Source organism: Thunnus albacares, chromosome 9 (genome assembly GCF_914725855.1).
Source record: "Thunnus albacares chromosome 9, fThuAlb1.1, whole genome shotgun sequence".
NCBI lineage: Eukaryota > Metazoa > Chordata > Actinopteri > Scombriformes > Scombridae > Thunnus > Thunnus albacares.
Genome location: NC_058114.1, coordinates 6,149,503 through 6,170,985, shown reverse-complemented (window position 1 = coordinate 6,170,985; position 21,483 = coordinate 6,149,503). Strand labels below are relative to the sequence as shown.

The 21,483-nt window shown below is 39.3% G+C and overlaps 1 protein-coding gene across 1 annotated transcript in view; it reads left to right on the top strand.

Annotated features, from left to right (window-relative positions):
• The first annotated feature begins 3,008 nt into the window (after nt 1-3,008).
• Nucleotides 3,009-21,483, top strand: part of LOC122989525 (BMP/retinoic acid-inducible neural-specific protein 3-like) — a 51,555-nt gene continuing 33,080 nt past the window's right edge. The window contains exons 1-2 of the mRNA XM_044362479.1: nt 3,009-3,890; nt 19,429-19,800. Coding sequence (XP_044218414.1) covers nt 19,580-19,800 — 221 coding nt within the window. The 5' untranslated portion in view covers nt 3,009-3,890; nt 19,429-19,579. The remainder of the gene's footprint in view (nt 3,891-19,428; nt 19,801-21,483) is intronic.

The window sequence follows — 21,483 nt, the reverse complement described above, 5'->3', positions numbered from 1 at the left end:
CAGCCTCTAGTATCAACTTAATTCCTCCTCTCATCAGGGTCATCATTAAGCCTCATATTGGCCATTACACAAAGTGTTGTTTATTGTATAATAAGTGAAACAGTAGGGTACATTTGGGAGCACAATCCTATTATGGTTATTATATTATGGGAAGTTCTGTTACAATAAAACATCACCCAGAAGAGGCTTCGTCAAGCCTGTTTCACCCCATAAGGAGGAGTGTCAATGGGGTTATTCTTAAAATTTTGTTTTGTTCAATAAAGGCCAAATAATGATGATTGCTACTTGACTTCTTAAAATGTCAAGAGGGAGAGCAGTAGAGACAAAAACCTGAATATGCTCCCTGAACAGTTTAAAAGTTCTACTTTTCATGAACCCTTTGTCCTGGGTATGCAGTGATAAGCTTATACTATAATAAACAGGGTATGATACTGCTGGCACTTGCTTATATTTTAATACCAAATCTGTAGTGCAGCAGTAGATAGAAGGTAACACAAGATAGCTTGAGGTAATCTGTATGAAGTATGAGGTATATTCATTCCCTGCACCAAATAATCCTGGCTGTTTTAAATATAGAATAGATAACTGCTGGTCTGATGGTTTTCTGGGGGAAATGATAGACGGTGAAATGGAGCCAAAATGAATGGGCTCTTAGTTGAACAGACCTAAATTCATTTCACAGGCCCACTGGTATGGAGTTATCTGAATCAACTGTCCTCCATGGCTGCCTGAGGGATATTGGAGACGGCTAAGGTCAAATTAGAGGGGGGTTCAGCTTGTGTGTGACTGTGGAGGAATTGCCTTAAGAGTTCACAGGAGTCTGACAGTCAGTCAGTCCACTACATTAAGATCTACAGAGATGGAGCACAAAATCGTGAGAAAATGCAAATACTGATGAGTGCTGAAGTTGCTATTGTCAAAAAACTAAAATCAAACAAGCATGCAAGTGAAACCAAACTGCCCAAAAAAAGTTATGTTTAATTCAAGAATGAGTCATCACTGACATGGATGTGAACTCCTTTTTGAACAGAACACTGGCATTAGAAAATGAAGAATGACAGTGAAAAAGGCCAAATATTACACGTGACAACTCTCTTCCTATTGGAGGAACATTTTCTGTGCCCATCTAGACCGAGACAGAACTGAAATGGATGTGATGCTCTCCAGACACTCCCAGGTCCTCTAATGAGACTGTGCTTAAGGTGTAAATTAGTTACACAGCCTTGCTCATCACAGACACTGGAGCAGCAAATCCACCGGGTTGCTCTAGTTTCACCAGACATGATGGAGATCCATTTCATGAACATCACTCATTAATATGCTAATGGAAGTCATTAATGGTTGATAGCAAAATTAATGGAATTACAGTACTTAGCGGGTCATGGCCAAGAAGAAAGGGACAGTGTTTCCAACGGAGCCATTTTGAGGGGAAAGAAATGTATTTCTGGTGGAATGTCAAGTGTTTTTGTCATGCAAATCACAATAAGATAAAGTGGCTAGTAATTATTATGTTTTTATGCTGCTATGTAAAGAGAGTACTTTTGGCAAGGCTTTGCTAATATAAACACTAAGTACAGTGAATCATTTATCCAAATAGCCAATTAAGTAGGTTTTAATCTAAAAGTTAAACTTTGTTGATCCCTTTGGCTTAAAACAGTGTGAGGCTGGTTATTCAGCACCATGGACAGTGCCCCATCCATACGCTTATCAGCAACAACAACAACCACTGAGCTGTAAGGGTTTAAAATGAATGATAAATGGATACGGATGGGAAAAACCACTGTCATTTCCTCTAATGTTGCATACAGATGGATGAATACACTTAAGGAAGTGGTTAAATGAATGACATTTTTCTAACAAGTTGTCACTTTTCGCGGAATTGACAGTTAGGAATATAAAACCGAGTGTATGTCACACCGAATCTGGCACAAATCTCTGCTGGGACACAACATAAATCAACTTCAGAACCAACGACAGCTCCAGCACAGTTGCGGCATACTAAATGGACACTGAAATACACGGGGAACTGGGTTAATTAGCACCACACCGAGGCTGCTGTGCCTGTAGAATTCCGAGCCCTGATTGCTTTCACAGATTAATTTCTGCTGTTTCTGGGAAGATTTAGTTTTTTTCCTTAAGCCTCAGCAGAATCATGAGTTAACAAATGACCCCCAGACACCACCCACATTGTATTGCATATGATACATCACCCTAACCCCACACAATAGTCTGTGTTTGTCAGTATTGATAACATACATGTGCAACACTATTTTGAATATATATTTAATATTTAAAGCTTATAACTATTTAGAATTCACTTTTATCCATCTTGAGGTACCTATTCAGATCACTGAGAGATTTAAATTGAGTTTCAGACAAAAGGCTCTTTTTTTCTCTCTGCATATTAATTATTCCTGCAGAGCAGTAACAGCCCATAAAAGACAACAGAATATGCCTTCCTGACCAATTCAAACACTGCGAGCCCTGGCACTGGTTTTGATCAATGAAATGAAATCAGGTGCCTGGGCATACAGTTTAACAGGGCTGATCCCTGTTGCTATAATGTGTGTTGTCATAGTCATTATGAAAATGCCAGCATCTATTCATTCACTCAGTGATGCTTATAGTCTCGGCTGCATGGTGATTTTAGCAGAGCTGCCTTTGCGGTGCCACTTAATGACTCATGGTTCATGCATAGGCATGCTCCACAAGACAAAACCAAAGAGGATTAGGCATCATGCTCAACACCTTCGTTCTTTTCTAACTAACGTGACAGCTCAGACAGATAAGGACTTAAATGTTGACGTCCTCTCCGGAGGCTCTTTTAGAGTGGACCAGCCAAGCAGTTATGGGAGGTATTCAATTAGCTTCCTTTGCCCATGTCTTTATAAATAACTGCGGTATTAAGAAGAAGAAAAAAGACAATATTGGGGCATAAAGTTAATGACAAGAGTGTCATTTCACTTAAGTGCACACTAGCGCTTTTCATTTAAAGTAAGAAGGAGAGAGGGAGACTTAACAAAACGCTTGTTATTATTCTCGCCGCGTCGTCTACCTTAGTCTACCCTCCTTTGGCAGCTATTACAGAGGGCTACTTGTGTCTTAAACATGTGACTAAGTGAGAGAGGGGCACAGGAGAGAGCTGAGGCGCCCGTGTCTGTTATCTGCTGCTGGGCGCCTACCTACAGTTTCTACAGAATCTGGCTCCTCCGCTCCTGAGCTCCTCCAAACAGCGATGCGGAGTAGGCGGGTCAAGTAGGAAAAAACGGTGCTGGGGTGGAAATTATAACGGGATATTTAACCATCTCCGTGGGGCGTCTGTCCGCGTCCCGGTAGCCGCATTCCGTCGCATCTGTCCGACGTTGGACCCAGCCGTTTTCTGGCTGAAAACAAATGCGCAAACGCGTCTTTTTAATCTTCTAATCGACAGCCCCTTTGCGCTCCTTGAGTCTCTCTCCTCCTCTTCCTCTCTCTCTCCTCCTCTACTTGTCTCTCCTCTTGACTACATCTCCTGCTGGATGATTTCATTTTGTAAAGTCATTATCCCCTCAAAGGTCAAAGCCTCTGCTTCTAGGAACGCTGAATTACACTGGGATAAGCTGACTTTCACCCCCAGCGCACCCGGGCTGCTTTCTCAAAGTTTCTCACTGGTGTAGAACCGTGCGACGGATTGGTCCGGAGCAGTCTTCCTCACCGATCACATTTATTGCTTTCGGATCCCTGAGTGTGTGTACCGGTGTTTTCGGAGTGCTGTGTTTTCTTCGGAGTTGCTATAGAACGTCAACAAACTGAAATGAGTTTCTCTACAATTTCGGCAGTTGAGAGCCACCAAGATTCACCAAGAGAATGGGAAATACTGAGTTAAACTTTACCTGCTGTTCCTAACCGCGGTGAGTTCTTGTAATTATACATCTTTTTTGTCGAATTTGGATGGGTGAATATAAAGTAGAATCCTTAAACATTTAAACACTCTACCTGTGGACTTTCTTCTTATTTCTCTGGAAAGATAACTACATAGCAGCAGTGTACTTGACCTGGATAGCGCTCTGAAATCTGCTGTGCTGTGACATGTGTGAAATGCTTTCTGAGGCTTGACCACAGTGTGAGAGGAAACTCACACAGAAACACAAATACACTCAACACATCTGCTCAAACGTGACTACAGCCTGACACCGGCACATGCATACAAAGACATACACACATCTACTGCAGCTTTCAGGAAAACATACACAGTATTGCTTTTCATGCCTTGTCAGTATAGGAGCACAATCAGACTTATCTCCTCCCTCTCTCACTGCCTGCCTGCCTCCTTCCCACCTCCCCCATCACCCACACTGCCACCCTTTATCTGCCTTTCCAACAAACATCTTTAATCTATATTCCTTAGGGTGTATTGGCATTCTCGCCTGTAGAGGATCAGATTTCTAACACTGATATGTGCACAGAGCATGATTTGCCAAACACCAGTGAGGCAGAAAAACCAGATCGCTTTCAGCTTGGAAAAAAAGAAAAGAAAAAAAAAAAAAGAAAGTCCCACTCATTTCATAATTATACATTTCACCCTCAAGCGTCACCCTCGAGGAAGGCACACATGAGTCAGGGCAGTCTTATGGGATCGTCAGTGGAGGGTCTGATACTGAGCCAAATGCCCTTGAAGAAAACAAATAACATTTTAAATGCAATCATACTGGCCCAAGGGCAGGCTGGCATAGGTGATATTTGTAGTATTTTACATTTAACTTTATATTAAACCAGTATCTTAGAGTGAATAACCCACTCCGGAGGCAGGAAGGTTGTTTTGTAGCTGAGCTTTATGGTGGAAAAAAAACAGTGAATCACTGCTGTAATTCTCATTGCCACTTGCCAGTGTTAGGCAGAGGTGCCAAAGCTTCAGACTGTTTATAGGGCCACAACAGGGCCACTGTTCAGCGATGTCCTCATCTATCCTGGGAGACTGGTGAACCCGACCGTGTCCAGGCCTGAAAGGCACACTGTCTCCTCCTATGAAAAGAGAGATTTCTCTCCTTGTATTGGTCACCTGCCCCACAAACAGAAAGAAGTTAACAGTTCCAGTTCCAGTTTCTACACTTTCCCTCTGTTAGGATGTCCAACCCGACTGCTTGCATGCATTGGAGTGAGTGGATTTGCTTGTTTGTCAGGGTTTTGATGACAAGACCAGCTGCCTGAGATGAATACTTGAGAAGAGACAAATTGAGCTTGAAAAACACTTTTACACAGCAACTGTGACTGAGCAGGGGACCATAGGCTTCTAGACTAATGCCAACAAGAGGAATTACATGCCTGAGAGGGCTCCTTGTTCTTACAGTTTACTGTCGGGTGGCTGATAGGTCCGAATGAGGAAATCATTCGTAGATGTGATTGCTGAGGAGAGAATAGGAATGGAAGGATGAAGCAAAAGGAACACTGCCACCCTCCTCCCACAGCCACCGTAAACACAACACACAGGATTGAAAAGACATAAGTTTGAATGCAAAATGATTCTCCATCATTCAGTTTGGGGTAGAGGGGTAGTTGGGACGGGGCAGAATGCTAACAAGTGTTCGACTGATAAGGGTATGGCACTGATTTAGCATTGAACACCTTCATCATTGTCAGAATCACGATGGACAGTTTTTACGTAACAATCAATGCATCATATTTATTTATTTTTTATTATTATTCCACACATTGGGTCTCATGCATGAATGTTTTCTTATTTTTCTCTTATATTTGTTCTTGCAATAAGAGGAAAATAAGAAAATCCTACGTTGGATGCAAGAAAGTCCTTAACTGCCTGAACTTGTCGTAAATTGCTTGTTTCAGCCTGATAAATACCACCTGCTCATGAGGATGTGTGGATTTGTGATATGTGATCATTAGCATCATCCACACCCTTGAAATTGTCATATAAGGCTCAATGTTCCACTCCGTTTGTGAGCAAGATTCGTTCACAAAAAGTTCCCAAAGAGTAAAAGGCTTTATACATATATATATATATATTTATGCATATTTCACATATGCAGTGGTACGCCATGTCTTGTAAACAGACTTTACTGTGTAAAATCAGTGGAGTTCCACTTTAATGAATGGAGGGCCCATGCTGTGTGTAATACTACTGCAGTGTATTTGATCATAACTGCTTTTTTTTCTGGGAAGTGGGAGTTGGAAGAATTAAGTAAAAATGAAGTCTGAAATAAGAAGATAAGTGAAAGAAATAACGTAAGGAAGATATTTCAAAAAAGAAAAAAAAGGATGGAAATAAGAAAAAAGATTGATTCTGCAGGGTTTGTGGTATTTCAGGGTCAAGTTTTGCCAGGATCTGCTCAATATCCACAGCCCATTATTTTATGATAATGAGCAAACTGACGAGTTTGACTTCAATCTAAAATGACGGAGTGGAGCAGTTGGAGGGAGAGAGGGAAAATGTGAGCGATGAGAAGATGAGAATAAAGCAAAAGAGTACAAAATCTTAAAAGAGTAAAAAATGTCTCATTGGGGGATTTGAGACTGACTAGGGTGTTAAAATAAAATCTCTCAGATTAAGACCGACTGGGGCATTAAACTAAAATCTCTCTCTGAGGCGAGTGGTAATTGAATGTTGAGTCAGAACATATTCAGTAAAAGCACACACACTAAAGGACAGGCACGAGACTGCATTTATATCAAATTTGTAGTCAGTCACAAAAAGTAATGTACTCAATTTCATATGTTTTACAAGATAAAGAGCAGATTTTGTTATTAAAACAGGCAAGCATTTAACTAACTGTAACCATAGTCAAAAACACTGACATAAATAATGTTACGCTAATATTAAGCAAATTATTGTTACAACAAATTATGGTTAATGCTGCCTTCAAATTTAATTTTATGGTCTTATTTTTGACATGGATAATAGAGCACTCATATGACTGGCATTCACATTATCGTGAGAACACTGTTGCTATGTGACTGACCGAAATGGACGCTGTCTTGTTTCCTTTTCAAAAATGGTCAATCATTTATTTTCTCTGCCTTTCAGAGAAAATAAAAGGGTAAACAACAAAAGTAATTAAAGGGGTACTCCAGCAATTTACTATTGCACTTCTTTAAAGGTGAGGGTTGAGGGTGAGATTTAAAAGATGGTCAAAACTGATGCTGCACAGGTCGCCAGTATTGACTTTTAGTCCCTAGTATGGGTCAAACTCCAAAAACTTCTATTTCCCAGCTAAATAATGTCTTTCATTGTATGCCAATTTCTTTCAAACTTGACTTCTCCATCTTGTAGGGATGGGGGAAAAAAAATCAGTTCTTAGATGCATTGCGACGCGGATGTGGACTATTCTGCACCGATTCACAAATGTCAAAAATCGATTTTCTAAAAGTTACTGAATAACATGATGTTGACAGAACAAAAAAGGCAGAACTCAACTGCGAGAGCAGTGCAGCACCCAGACAGTCTACAGCACGCACACACTAGAGTTATCTTGTAATTCATCTTCACCAAATGCAGCAGTTGCCATCATGTTTTGATTTGATTATTACCTTTGCGAGACAAATGTTAAGTATATTGTCAACTTTCTACGCTGTCACTCAGAGACTAACATTAGCGGAGCAGAGCAGCGAACTCCAGCAGTAACAAACGAGACTGGCTGACCAACACACACTGCAGCATTAAACAATTTAAACCAACTCTGAGGTGAAGAAAATAACTCAATGCTCTGTCTGTTTCACCTCAAAAACCCTGCACCCGCTCAGCATCTTGGACAACGATGGCTTTCCCCAGAGCTAACAGTGCAGCAGAAAGGCTGCTCTTCACTGCTGGAGATATAACAACACAGCAGAGCACTCCACCTCCCCTTCATTTTGTTATTCTCATACAGGCAGGAGACTGTAAGATGCTTTCATATTAGTTCATTCTTTTTTAAATGCATTTTTACTCAAATTTTACAAACATAATATACAGTAGTTACAGAAAAGAAATAACTTACATCACGAACACAAACATGATTATACAAATTACAACAGACATACCACACATATGTATACATATATATATATATACACCTATACAAACATACATACATGTATATACATGTCAAGCACTATATCTAATTGTACTACAAAAACAAATCACTTCTACAGCATTTCAAATTAAATATGCCATTCTATAGAGGGAAGTAAATGAAAAAGCCAGACAATATTAATTTATATCATAGAATAATCACAGCTCTGTAGCCCAATTTTTTGATATTGTCAGGATCTCCAGTTTATTTATGCCTGAGCACTTTGCTCTACATTTCATAATTATCCTTTCCTGCAAATAGTAATGTTTGAGAAATAATATGAAGGAGCTCAAATCCAGCTTTGTTGGAGTATCAAATTATATTAAGTTTGCAAAGCAACACAAAAGTGTTCAATAACATATTTTGATCATCTTGACACTTCCAAATAATAGTGAGAGGGGAGAAAGGGAGAAGGATTGTTTGTTCAGATAAAAAATTCACCACCTGCTGCCAAAAAGATTCAACCACTGGACAATACCAAAATTAATGCATAATATCCTCCTCCTCATCATCACAAAGTCTACAGATATCCTCAGTTATTCTTCATAGCTTAAGCATTTCTTTTTTGTCTGTAATATCTTACAAAGAATTAACTGGAAAGCCCATAAATAAGTAGAGCGAGATGACCAGTAAATACACCTAAAAATGTATAATCAAGGAGTGTCAAACACATTTTTCTAATATATTTAATGATATGTATGAGAAGTTATATTCTAAAAGGACATAATGAAATGATACATATCAGAGTTGATTTTACATTTCCACCAACTGTTTGTAATTTCTAATGCAAGGATGACATCACCTAAATTATCCTGAGAGTTTTTGATAGTAGTTCTCCATAATGACGGGATTGCGGGCAATATATATATATTATATATATATATAGCAAATATATACATATAGCAAATGCCTTGTACATATATCCCACATATAATTCATTAATTAATGCAGTTAACTTCTTAAAATAAAAAGGCTGCAGACCATTTATCTTAATTGTCAGTTATGTTCATATTGTATTTCAGTCGAAGGACACCAGTGAATGGTTTGGCACACAGTATACTGGAGCAAGAGACTGAAAGCGCCCCCTTTTCTTTTCATTCACTCGAGAATTGTCTTGAGAATCGAATCTGAATGGAATCAGAATCAAATTGGGAGATTCCCAAAGATTCCCATCCCTACCAGTTTGCCATTCAGGGTTTCTGTCATTTCTGTCATTGTCAAATTTGTAGTCTCCAAACTGAAATTACTCAAGCGAATGTCACTGGAGTAATTTTCTCAGACTTGTTAAAGCTCCCTCTTGAGCCACTGAAGACTTTATTTTCACAGGCTGCGTAATTCTAACTCTGACCATTAAACTGATCTTTATGTATAAAACTAGTGGAATGACCCTTTAAATAAAAGTGAAAAGTAACTTCCATAGGCACCATCCTTTTTGAAAACATCAATATACTTCACAACTCCTGAGTTCTGATCTTTTAGAAAATGTCCACTTTTGAAGTTATGAATACCATATTGGAAGGCAATTGAAATGGCTCCTTTCATAACCACTGTAATCACAACACCACTTGAAGGCGGCTTCAAACAAGACGACATACAATCTGCTTTCTGAAAACATTGCATACTTTCTACATCCCTCGGCCTACCTCTTCCAAACTGAAAGGACACGGAGCAAGAATAGCGGGAAAACAGTGTTTAACTCTTTTCCATTTGTGGGTATTAAAGAAGTTACAGTAGCAATAGAACATACCAGAAAAATAAATACAAAGCCAGCCACGAGTGAGAAAGAAAACCATCCTTTTAATTTAAGAGCAACCTTTGTCCCTGTTTGTACAAGGCCACCAGCAGAGGAGGTCTATTTGTGTTTTACTGTGATTTATAGAAGCTTCACTTTGCTCTGTATGTTCTCAGCCACTCAGTGATATGCAGCCATATAAAACCGTGCAAGTGAGAAGTTTACAGTCTGGCTAGCAATCATTAAGGTGACTTTTCTCCTGTTTGCTTTCAACTTGAGTTTTTTATGTACAGTACCTAAACAATGATTTACTACAATCCCCTCGCAGATCAACAATTACACACTTAGTTTTAACTCGCTACACATGTACACATGTATAGATACTGATATAGATCACCAGTTGAGTAATTGATTGTATCCACCTTAATAATTAATCTCCCATTACTGCCACAGCCACCAAGGACAACACACACATACATGTACTATATACAGTCTGACAACCACACACACACCTTCTGCCTGTGCTAACTTAATTACATTGCCAGTCAACACTCAAAAATCAAGGTCTGTTTTGATTTGATTTTGAGGAGCTTGGGCAGACACGATGCAACTTTTTTGGATGTTTCTTTTTTTTCATCCTTGCATAATGATGTGATTTTTTGATGTCTGTGTGTGAGGTGACAAGGCTCATTGTTATCCATCTTCCATAATGAATTGTCACTGTATTAAAAGAGGAGGGATTGTTGTGTTTGTTATCAGTTTATTGCTTCATCTAGCCAAATTCCCTCCTTGCTTTTGTGAGAGAAAGGATTTGTTGGCCTGAGCTATTACTATGCAGGCCTTGAAGTTATCTGCTGTGGAGTTTCTCCCCCTTAATAAGCCACTGTATGATTTTTTTTTTTTTTTTTGAAGAGTGTGAGAAATATTAAATTGGATTTCACATACGCTCCTTTAACAGAAGTACATACTGTAACCAATGGTACCACTGTAAAATCCTGCGGTGCATTTGTGGCAGTAATATAGGCCTATATTTATTTATCTTCTTTGTGGCTCCACTGTTGATTAACTGCCTTCTTCTCATCTCATTTATGAAGAATACAGAAATCTCATTGGGTTTCATTCTAACATTACAACCATACTAACAGCAAACAAACTCTTTTAGCACATAACCTACAATACTTCCTTGAGAAAGATACAGTTTGTGTCAAAAAATAGATCTACATGTACAGTAGTCTACATCACTATAGCAGCTGTAAATAACAAATGTAAATATGTATTTGTATGTATGTTGTGTGACTACACAAAAACTAATTTGCATACAAAGAGGATTATAGAAAATAAAGAATATTGCAGCTAAATGTAAAGCACTATAGTTTAAGGCAAACTTTACAGTGATAAAAGCTTGAATTATTTTTTTTGGACTTGAAGACCAGAGTGGGAAATTTTTTTAAGATCTGTCTAAATCTGTCTTGAGTGGTGGAGGGAAAGTTTTTGTTTAGGAAGTTCGATCCACAACATCTTCTGGAGGCTCAAAAGTAAATTTAGGCATCCACAGAGCAACACCTACACAAGACTTTGTGCAGAAAAACACGACCTCACAAACCTACACACTTTAATTTGACCTTCCCCACGGCAACCCAGCTCTGCTGTTTCTTGTATTATGCATTGATTCTTCATGTCTGATGCTTATATATGCATGTTTGCAGATCTTTACATGTGTATATTCATGATAGAGTGTGTGTGTCCATGTAGCGCTAATATAGTGACATTTTTTTCTCTTTGATGTTTCCTTCTCAAGACACCATGGGAGCTCATTCTTTGTATTTGTTTAAGACAGCCGGATGAGTGCAACTGGCAAGTCATATTATAATTTCACAAAGGCTGTGTTTTACCTCCGGCACTGGTATGAGAGGTATTGTTGACAGTTGTAGGAGTGAAGATAACTGGGTTAATTAGGGCCAAAAACCTCATTAGTCAGCATGGAGGGGAAGATGTAAAGTTTATCAGTTCCTGTTTCCCTACTTTGAGGATGGTTTGGGGGTTGGCTCGCAGACAAGTTACAAAGTGGATCCTGTTGAAGAAATTCTAATGAAATGTTTTAATCAAACCCCCCCCGCAAAGTGTGCGCCTCCCCTACATCGCTTTCTCTACAATCGTTTTCCTTCAAATGTGTTCAAAGTGTGAGGTATCACAAAAAGAGACTCATTTGAATTTGCATACTTCCAGTGCCAACAAAGAGGATCTGCTGTGGTGAGTGTTCCAATCATGGATATGGACAAATATTGTTGGAAAGCACATACACATACATACATACATACATCCACACACACAAAGCTCTGGTAGGTGACCGTTACAGCTCTGGCATACCACATTAAGCAAGCAGATGTTTAGAGGCTGAATGCTCTGTTTTGTCCCAGTCTCCAATGAAAACGGCTGCTGAAATTCTCAAGAAAGATTAGGCTTGGGAGTTCCCACATCTCATCAAGTTTACTGTATCCTCTAAAAGGTGAGAGTCAAGCTCCAACACTGCAGTCAGTGGCCAGGCCTATATCTCTAGAGGAAACATGTAATTCTGGCAGTCACACAAAGTTACAGGATGTGCTGCAGCACAGCCTGAGAGACGTGCTCCGAAATTTTGTGAAGACATAAATCCATTCAATCACAAGTCTAGCAGATTGGTAGGAAAGGCCAATAAATGAGTTTGTTTTGGATGTTCTCTTTAGCAAAATCAATTGAGATATTAACTTGAAGTGGCAACACTGGCAATTTAGTTAATTTAGCTCAAGGAGTCTGTGAGTCAATCATATCATTTCGAACAAGCTCTGAATAACGTCAAGAATATCTGCAATCATAGTTTCTATGACATTATCTCTTTTACTTAATGAATGACGGATTTGCAAGCAATTTATTTTTTTCTGAAGGCTGCCTGTTTCAGTATGTGTCTAGGACCCGACATTAAACAATATTTTATTCCCATTCTTTCTTGATTATTCAGAGAAAAAGTGGAAAAAACAAATAGTATTGTCTTTTCACACAGGTTTCAAATAGCTGGAGGACATGCCAAGCCGACACTACGCACATCATACCTTAATGTAACCACCAGTAGTGCTTGTAATGAAAAATGTCTTCACTTTCTCATCGTTTCATTGACTTTTTTAACATTATGCCTCAGGGAAGAACATTTTTTAGATAGAAGTTATGAGCATTGTCTTTCATTCTTGCTTGACTGGTTGTCTACTAACATGGGTTCTAGTTTTTCAATCTGATGTTTTCAGAACTGCATGAAGTCACTGAATGAACTCACTGTGCAAAGTAATGTGTTCTTTTCTCAGAAAGGAAACATAATAGTCTCAAGAACAATGAATAGAAATACATTTCACAATTGCATGATTCACCTACATGAGAACTAGGTTTTGGATTGAATCAGAATCCAGTATTGAATCCACAAATTCAATTCAAATATTTTCAAATGTCTAATTGGACCTATTTAGGATGGGCTTTCAACGAATGTAAGTATTTAAACAGACAGATGACTGACTGACCTTGAAACATTAAAAAGGAACTAAATGTTTTGCCAAATAGATTAGATATCTGCTGTTAGATATCTGCTGTTTAGATATATTAAAAAAATCAATCATTGGACCAATCTGCAATGCACAACGTATGACCAGTGCCAACATTTAGTGTCATAGCAGGAAGTAGTGTGGCCTTTATGTAGCAAAGTAGAAAGTAAGGGTATGGAGTTTGGGGTGGTGGACGGTTGTGTAAAGTATCCTTTCCCAGCTGTAAGTGTCTTAGTTGCCTTTACTTTACCATAACCATACCATCTTTAAATGTAGGTTTTTAGTGCTTAAAATCATTGTCATTGAACGTTATTTGCTGTTTTGCAAAATCATCCACTATCAATGATCTTTTCTAGTGATAGGGTTGATTAAATGACTATCTGAATGATTTCTACAGTGCTCTTTGCAAGTAAGGAGAGAGAGAGGAGTTATACTCAGAATAAATCCAGGTATTTTACCAACTGAGAACCAAATCCAACATGAAGTGTTGAATGAAGATATAGCCATAATGAGTCCAAAATCTCCTTTTTATCTAGTCCTACAAGGCTGACATTACTCATCATTTGTATTTGTGAAAATTTTTTCAAATCACTCTCAGAGAACTTGCATTTTAACGACAAGTTTTAGTTCTAGTTCTAGTGAATGACGTGCTTACTCAGCCATTTATCTCCGGGGCCTTTTGGTCAAGTAATAACAAGATATTAAATCTGACTTACATATGATGGGAGTCATCACAGAATACTTGAAGCATTTTTGCAGCTGAAGTATTTGATATTCAGTGGTGCTTACTGAATATAGCTCACCATTATGATGGGCAGTGGGTGTAAAAATGTTGTAGAATTTGATCCACTGTTGGCAGCACTTCACTTGAACGGTCATTTGTTCAACACCCTCCTTTCTCTATCAAACTGACAGAACAAAAAAAGACTTCCAAACTGATATTTCTTCCCTGCAGAGATAAACAGAACCTTGTCATAGGTGTCATTTAAAAGATAAATTGCAATGCCTGTGCTTTCTCTCTACTCAAAGAAACTTTATTGGTGATCCTGTGCAAATTTGTTAGACAGTTGTTCTTTGTTATAGGTATGGAAGAAAAATTGAGCATCATATGACAAGGCTGAGGTGATTGTGCATGGGGGCACATGCTGACTGTAAATTCCACCAGAGAGCCATTTCTAAACCTTGAGGGCTCCATGACAGATGTTTTCAGAAGCAGTAAAGAGTGCTTATGAAAACGCATACAGCTTTTAATTGAACTTAAAATTGTGATTACCTTGGTGCTCTGAGAGTATGTCTGGTAATATTCATAATCTACAAAAACTAAACAGTCACTTGATAGCCAGAACTTACATGAAAGGGTTTGAATTTGCTATATGATGTCACGTTGTGTCAATATTATTCTTGGCATTTGCCTATTCAGGGAATCCAAGTTCTCATTACATTCTTGTGTGGGAAAATCTATCCTCTCATCATTTGCACTCCTCTCACAATTCCGTTGAGAGGACCTCACAGGGACACACAGAGCTTTCATTTTATACAGAGGTCCCAAACAGCCTCAGGTTATTGCTGGCCCACGTTGTGCAAAATCATATTTGAGTGGATCCACTGGAGTCCCAGTTCTTGCCTACTGCTGGAATTGAAAATATCTTCCTGTTATATCAACCAACATTTGATTTGTTGTTTCTAGATTGTGTGAGGACTTCCTGCCTCAAGGAGGAGCATTTGCTAACATTGTCTGATGAAAAGCAGTGTTTGCATAAGGTTGGAAATGTGACATAATGCCCCTGTAAAGTGGGAATGGCATGTATCTGATATCATCCAGGCAGCTGATAACAAAGGCTTAGTGGATGGCTTTGTTTGGGTGATAATGTGATTATAAGGCTGACGCAGACCTGTCTGGAAACAATGAATGTTTACAGACAGGACTGTCATAGCAAGTGTGTAAAGCAACATGGAGGATGTGAGTCAAAAGTGGGATTTAGATGTATTCCAGAATGCAGAGGAGGAAGAGAGTAGGTTGTTTGAGTAGGGAGAAACACAAAACAAAGACAAAGGAGTGTGAGAGGAAGGAAAAGAGAACAAGCTAGCAACACGGAACGAGAGCCCAGCCCAGAAAGAGAGAGCTCAGTGTTCTCCGTCACTGTTCTCCTGCATCAGCTTTTTGGACAGCTGCCTGTTGGATGATAGGATTAAAGAGTCTTTTAATATGACCTCTCTGCTCTATTCTGATATTAACACGCCACACACTCCCCTCTGACCAAGGTCACTCTATACACTACATGCACCATGTTTCACCTATAATATTTAGGTCATATTTAGTCAGAGTATAGGCTAAAGGTTTTAGATTCAGCTAAAAAAAAAAAAAAAAGCTGCAATTGTAGCTATTTTGGGGCCAGTTTTACTGCCGCATAGACACGTCATCATGGTTGTCATACATGATCATGCAGGAATGTATTCTTAAACCTCCCCCTATATGGTACTGTGCCATCATTTTAGTGTCACATTTTGTCAAATCACACACAAAGTGGCGACCGCTTGCTGTGTGGCGGTTCACAGTTGAAGGAATAGACGGAAAAGTGTAACGCTCAAGCTCGAACAGAGAACTTAGCAGAAGAAACAACAACAGTAAAAACTGGGAAGACAGACATCTCTCACAGTACGAATAAACTATTCAACACTGCTGGAATGAGAACGGAAATTGCTAAAGGACTCGTTCACAGTTTAACTGCATCAACAACAGAGGAAGTTAGTAGCAGTGCTGTGCAGAACTGTATCAAATTCATGCCTTCCTCCTACTTCATGCCGCATATAAGATCAAATGTAATGTGTAAGCAACAAAGACTTGAGACTGGAGACTTAGACATGATGCAGACCTAAGGCAAGGACACATATTGCGGTTATAAGTCCAGTTATATGATTGATTTGGTATAATGACTTATTGAACCAAGTTGGACTGAGTGGATCACACTGTGGGCCAGTTGGTGTTGACAGTTGGGAAATAAAATACTATAGTGTGTGATATTTAAAGATTATTGAAAGATTAAGTCTCTGTCCATTGTTACTGGCCAGATTATTTTATTGGTGTGATTTTTACAACTGGAATCAGGACCAAAGAGCAAATGGTAAATTAGTGCGGTGCCATGAAAATTATTTAATCAGGTTTCAGTGCGGAGCCACTGCTTAGCCGAAGTTCACCTCACTCTAATGAAATGTTCTTCTCCAGCTCCTCGTTGCTCACATCTCTCCTTTCAGGATCTTATCTCAATCAAGATTTTTCCTTTGTTTCTTTGCATTTTTACAACATAAGTTAGCAAGAGAAACAGTTTTTGATGCGTGTCTGTTTCTGTTTTGGTATAGGAACAAAGGATTTTAGGGGTTTCCTATTGATCCAACTTTAATCATTGTATACATGTTGTCCTTAGTATCATCCATTCTTTTCAGCCCCTCAGGAATAAATTTATGATTTAAATCACAAAAATTAAGATTTGAGACCTGACTTGGACTTCTCTTCTCTAACACTTGACCTACTTGATACTTGCCTCACTAAAGACTTAATTCAGCATGAGTCTTGACTGAGTCTCTAGTCAAACTAGACTCTTAAGTCTTCAGTTTTCTATACTATAGAGCTTTGAAAGGAAAATATTCAAAAAAAATATTTGAAAGACTTGGATTGTGACTTGCAATTAGCTAACCTGTGACTTGACTTGACTTGAGACTTGACTTGTATTTGCTCCAAAGGACCTACAAAGGACAGCTCTGGTGAATATGCACATGTCAACTCAGGAAATAGATGTCACACAGATATATAATTATTTAAGAAGGTGGAAGGCTAAGGCTACATTCTCCCACACACAGTGGGGTCAAATAGGCAGAGTCAGAGGAGCGATGACAGCGATGTCAGACTGAAATCAATTTCCAAATTGCCAGCTCATCTCATCTCATTAAAACTACAAAATTAAACTCCTCCTGCATGCTTAACTTCCAATAATTAACCCTTATCTCTGTCTCTTCCTGTGGAGGATTGTGTAATAATATTGAATATCACATTTTAAATCAGTTTTTGCACTTTCTATCCACCCCCAGCTGTTGTGCGTTCTTCCCATGCTGTCTGCTGTGTTGTCTGAGAGTAATGATTTTTGAAACCCACACACATGCGAGCACACACCCACACGCACGGTCACATGGCTGAGTTAACTTGACAGATTGTCATCAGAATACTGTAATGGGACTCAAACCCCCCTACACCCCAACACACACACACATGCACACACACACACACACAAATGCACAGCAAAGCAGTGTGTCACTGCGGGGGAGATGATTGACAGGGCTTGAGATGGTGATAGAGACTAATGTGAGCCCTGGACAACAGTCTGAACAGCAGGTAGTCTGATAAAACACAGAAACTAAGATTTTTTATGTCAGCAACAAAAGCGTGTCTGTGTGTGTGTGTGTGTGTGTGTGTGTGTGTGTGTGTGTGTGTGTGTGTGTGTGTGTGCGTGTGTTTGAGGGCTTGTCTTGATTGATTTGCATTTGAGTACAACTTATAATAGATCTGCTGTGGTGTAAAACAAGTGTTGTAGTACGATAAGTATAATTTTGAAAACAGCAGCACAGCAATTATTGCTGAAGTTAAAGGGATGAATTCACAATTCACAACTTCTACCACTTTAAAGCACTTGCACTATATGGAAGATTTTTACATCAGACTATTTATTTAAATCTTTAAAAAAAACTTTTCTCTTTTTACCCAAATTAAATTCTTGTGTCATGTATGAAAATCTCAACTCACAGGAAGCGATGAATCAAAATGAAATACTATATTCTAAAAAGAGGCTAAATGGTTATCTCCCTCTCTCTTGAAAGACGAATTGGTAGCAAACCACATTGCATTTAACCATTAAGTGCGCTGTGATTTTCTTTTATATGACTTATTTCCTCACAGGCCCCCAGGAGAACCAATTTTAGTTTCAAAGAGTATGAGGCTGCAACTAACATTATTATTTTTATTTTTTATTTTTCATTATTGATCAGTCTGTCAACAAATCATTGATAAATTATAGTAGAGTTTGACCAAAAGGTTGTTTCTTGTTTTTGATTCAACTGAGTTGAAGGTGGAGGACAAATATTGACAATTATTATATTCTTATTGGAGTCAGCATACTATCAGTAGTTTTTATTAGTTCGTATTGCAGCATCCTTGGTGTATAAGCCTTCCAGCATGCACCCGGCCATCAAACTGACATATGTTAGATATTTTTGTTGCTTGACTGTTTTCATGCTGTTTTGTGTCATGACAATACCCCCAATACAGTTTTCAGAGCAGTGTGAATCAAAAGTAAAGTTGTCCATTAATCTTTGGCTTGGTGGCTTTAGCCTTTTCTCCTCCTGTCCATATGACTAAACCCCAATTTGTGTTAGGTAAGCAGACCAGTGCTTGCATGGCATCCATGCAATACTGCAATATTTTACATGGTCACAACTTAATAAAAAGAAAATGACCCTATCACCAACCTAAAACAGTGTGCTCTGCTAACATTTCTACAGTTTGTCTTGACATTTAAATAAAAAAAAAGTGTCAGTTGGATGAATGACATAATGTTCATTCAACTTAAAATATTTAGCGAGAATCACTAATTCAGTGTTTTAACATTTGATGAGTCAAGGTTAAAATGTTTTAGTGTAAGGTGATGTTTTCAAGTTCCATGTCATGTTCAACAGTCCAACATGGGTGTTAGCAATTAACAATTTATGCAAAACAGCAAATCCTAACATTTGAGACTGAAACAGAGGAGGTTTGGCATTTTGATTGTAAATGACATAGTTGATTAATTTTCTGTTGTTTGACTAATTCATTAATTAAAAAATGATTTCAATACAAAAGGAGTATACAGTTTGCTGTTGCCATGTCTTAGAATTTCTGTGTGATGAAACCCTTCAAACTAATAAAAAAAAACCAAGCAGCTATATCTTGTTGCCACTTTTAGCCGTTAAATTGTGAAATAATCGTAATGTTTCTCTGCATTTGTGGTTGCTTGTCCTCTTTTTGGATTGTATGTATCCTTATCTGTGTGTTTGTGTTATTTTTTAGGTGTTCGGGGGGCGTTGAGGTGATGCAGGTCCCCCGGTCATCCCAGTGGAGGAGCCAGCTAACGACGAGTGGCTTTGGCTGTTGAACCCCCCACCCCCCCCACAACACCACCACCACCACCCTCATCCCTCTCTCGCTCCCTCCATCTCTGATGGCTCTATGGGGCGTCGTCAGCCTCAGCCTTCACTGCTGGGTGTGTTTACGGTCTGCGGTAACAGCAGCAGCAGCAACAGCCAGCCTCCCAAATGACAAGCCTGGGGGCCCCCTGGACTGGCTCCTGTCTGATAAGGGGCCCTTCCACCACTCCCCTGAGTACATTGACTTTGTGGAGAAAAACCGACAAGGCTTCTCCACCAGATACAAGATATACAGGTGAGTCATGGCTGCAGAGCCAAAAACTAATCAGTTGGACCAATGGTTAAATCATGAATTTGCAGGTAAAACAGTGCAGAAATAGCCTGTGCCTGTTAAAAGAATAGTTTAAGTATCAGTTTGGGAAACAGCCTACTCTAATCTGCTTTCTTGCTAAGAGTGAGAAGAAGATCAATATGTTTGTATGTTGATTATGAACCTACAGCCAGCAATTCACCCCACAACTACTGTGAAACCACAATTCATTTACAAGGACTGGAAATTCACCACGCTTTCTCAGCTAAGCAATAACTCCTCCATTGAATACCATGCAATCAAGGTTACTGCTATTAAGCTGTTTATGGTTGTCATATAATGCTCACCAGGGTGTCAACTGGGGAACTCTGTAGAAGAACTAGACATGTTACATCCTAGCCATTCCTGATGATGACACACCACTGATTGTCATGTGAGACATGGATATCCATACTGACAAAACCCAAGCAGTTGACTTCCTGTCAATTCTGTACTCATTTGACCTCAAACAGGTCTCTACCCCTCCCACACACAAAGCAGGCAATACTCTTGATCTGAGTTGGAACTGCTCCACAGCAAATCTGACTGTCACTCCCCTACATCTATCAGACCACTTCTTTATTCAATTCGCAATCTACTTACCAGAACATCCTCATGTTCCTCCACAATTGGTCTTTCACCGAAACATCCGGTCCCTCACACTGACTCAATTTTCTAATCAGGTCTTGGCTACCATGCATACCCATAATGAATTCTCCTCATTCTCTGTCAATGAGGCTACAGACATGCTCTGGTCCTCACTAGCCTCCTCTCTTAGCAATATTTGCCCTTTAACATCCACAGCTGCTTGCAACCCCTCCACTAGTCCATGGCTTTAAGCTCAAAGCGGCAGAAAGAAAATGGCATAAAACCAGAGAGTTCACTGACCTCAGTGACTATCATGGTCTCCTAGCATCATTCTCCTCCAGTTTAAAAACAGCTAAGACCACTTACTATCAGAACATAATCTGTGGAGCCACAAGCACTTGGAAAAAGTTCTCTGCTTTTAACTCACTCCTCAATCTACCTCCTCCTCAGCCCTCCACTCTGCTCACTGCAGACATGTTCACCTTGTTCTTTACTGATAAGGTCTCTGCCATCAGTAACCAGTTCTCTGAGCCTGACCGACTCAGTCTGCAGTCCTCATTCTCCCCTCCGACCAAACTTCTGCTGGACTCCTGTCCCACCTGTCCACTGGAACCAATACCATCCAGTCTTCTACAGACTATTCTGCTGGCAGTGTGTTCCCCACCACATTTAAGCAAGCTTGGGTCACCTTGCTGATCAAAAAAACTACACTCAACCCAGCCCAGGTTGAAAACTACAGACTGGTTTCACTCCTGCCCTTCCTATCAAAAATACTTGAGCGCACAGTCTTTAACCAAGTCTCAGAATTCCTTTCAGAGAACAACCTGTATGATCCAAATCAGTTTGGCTTTAAGCGGTGTCACTCTACTGAGACTACACTCCTGTTAATAATAGAATCACTGTGTTCAGCTAGAGCTGCTTGGTCAGTCTTCAGCTCTTTTACTGCTAGATCTGTCCGCTGCCTTTGACACAGTTAACCACCAAAGCCTCCTCTCCATACTCACTGAGATTGGTATCTCAAGAACCTTCTCTTCTGAGTAT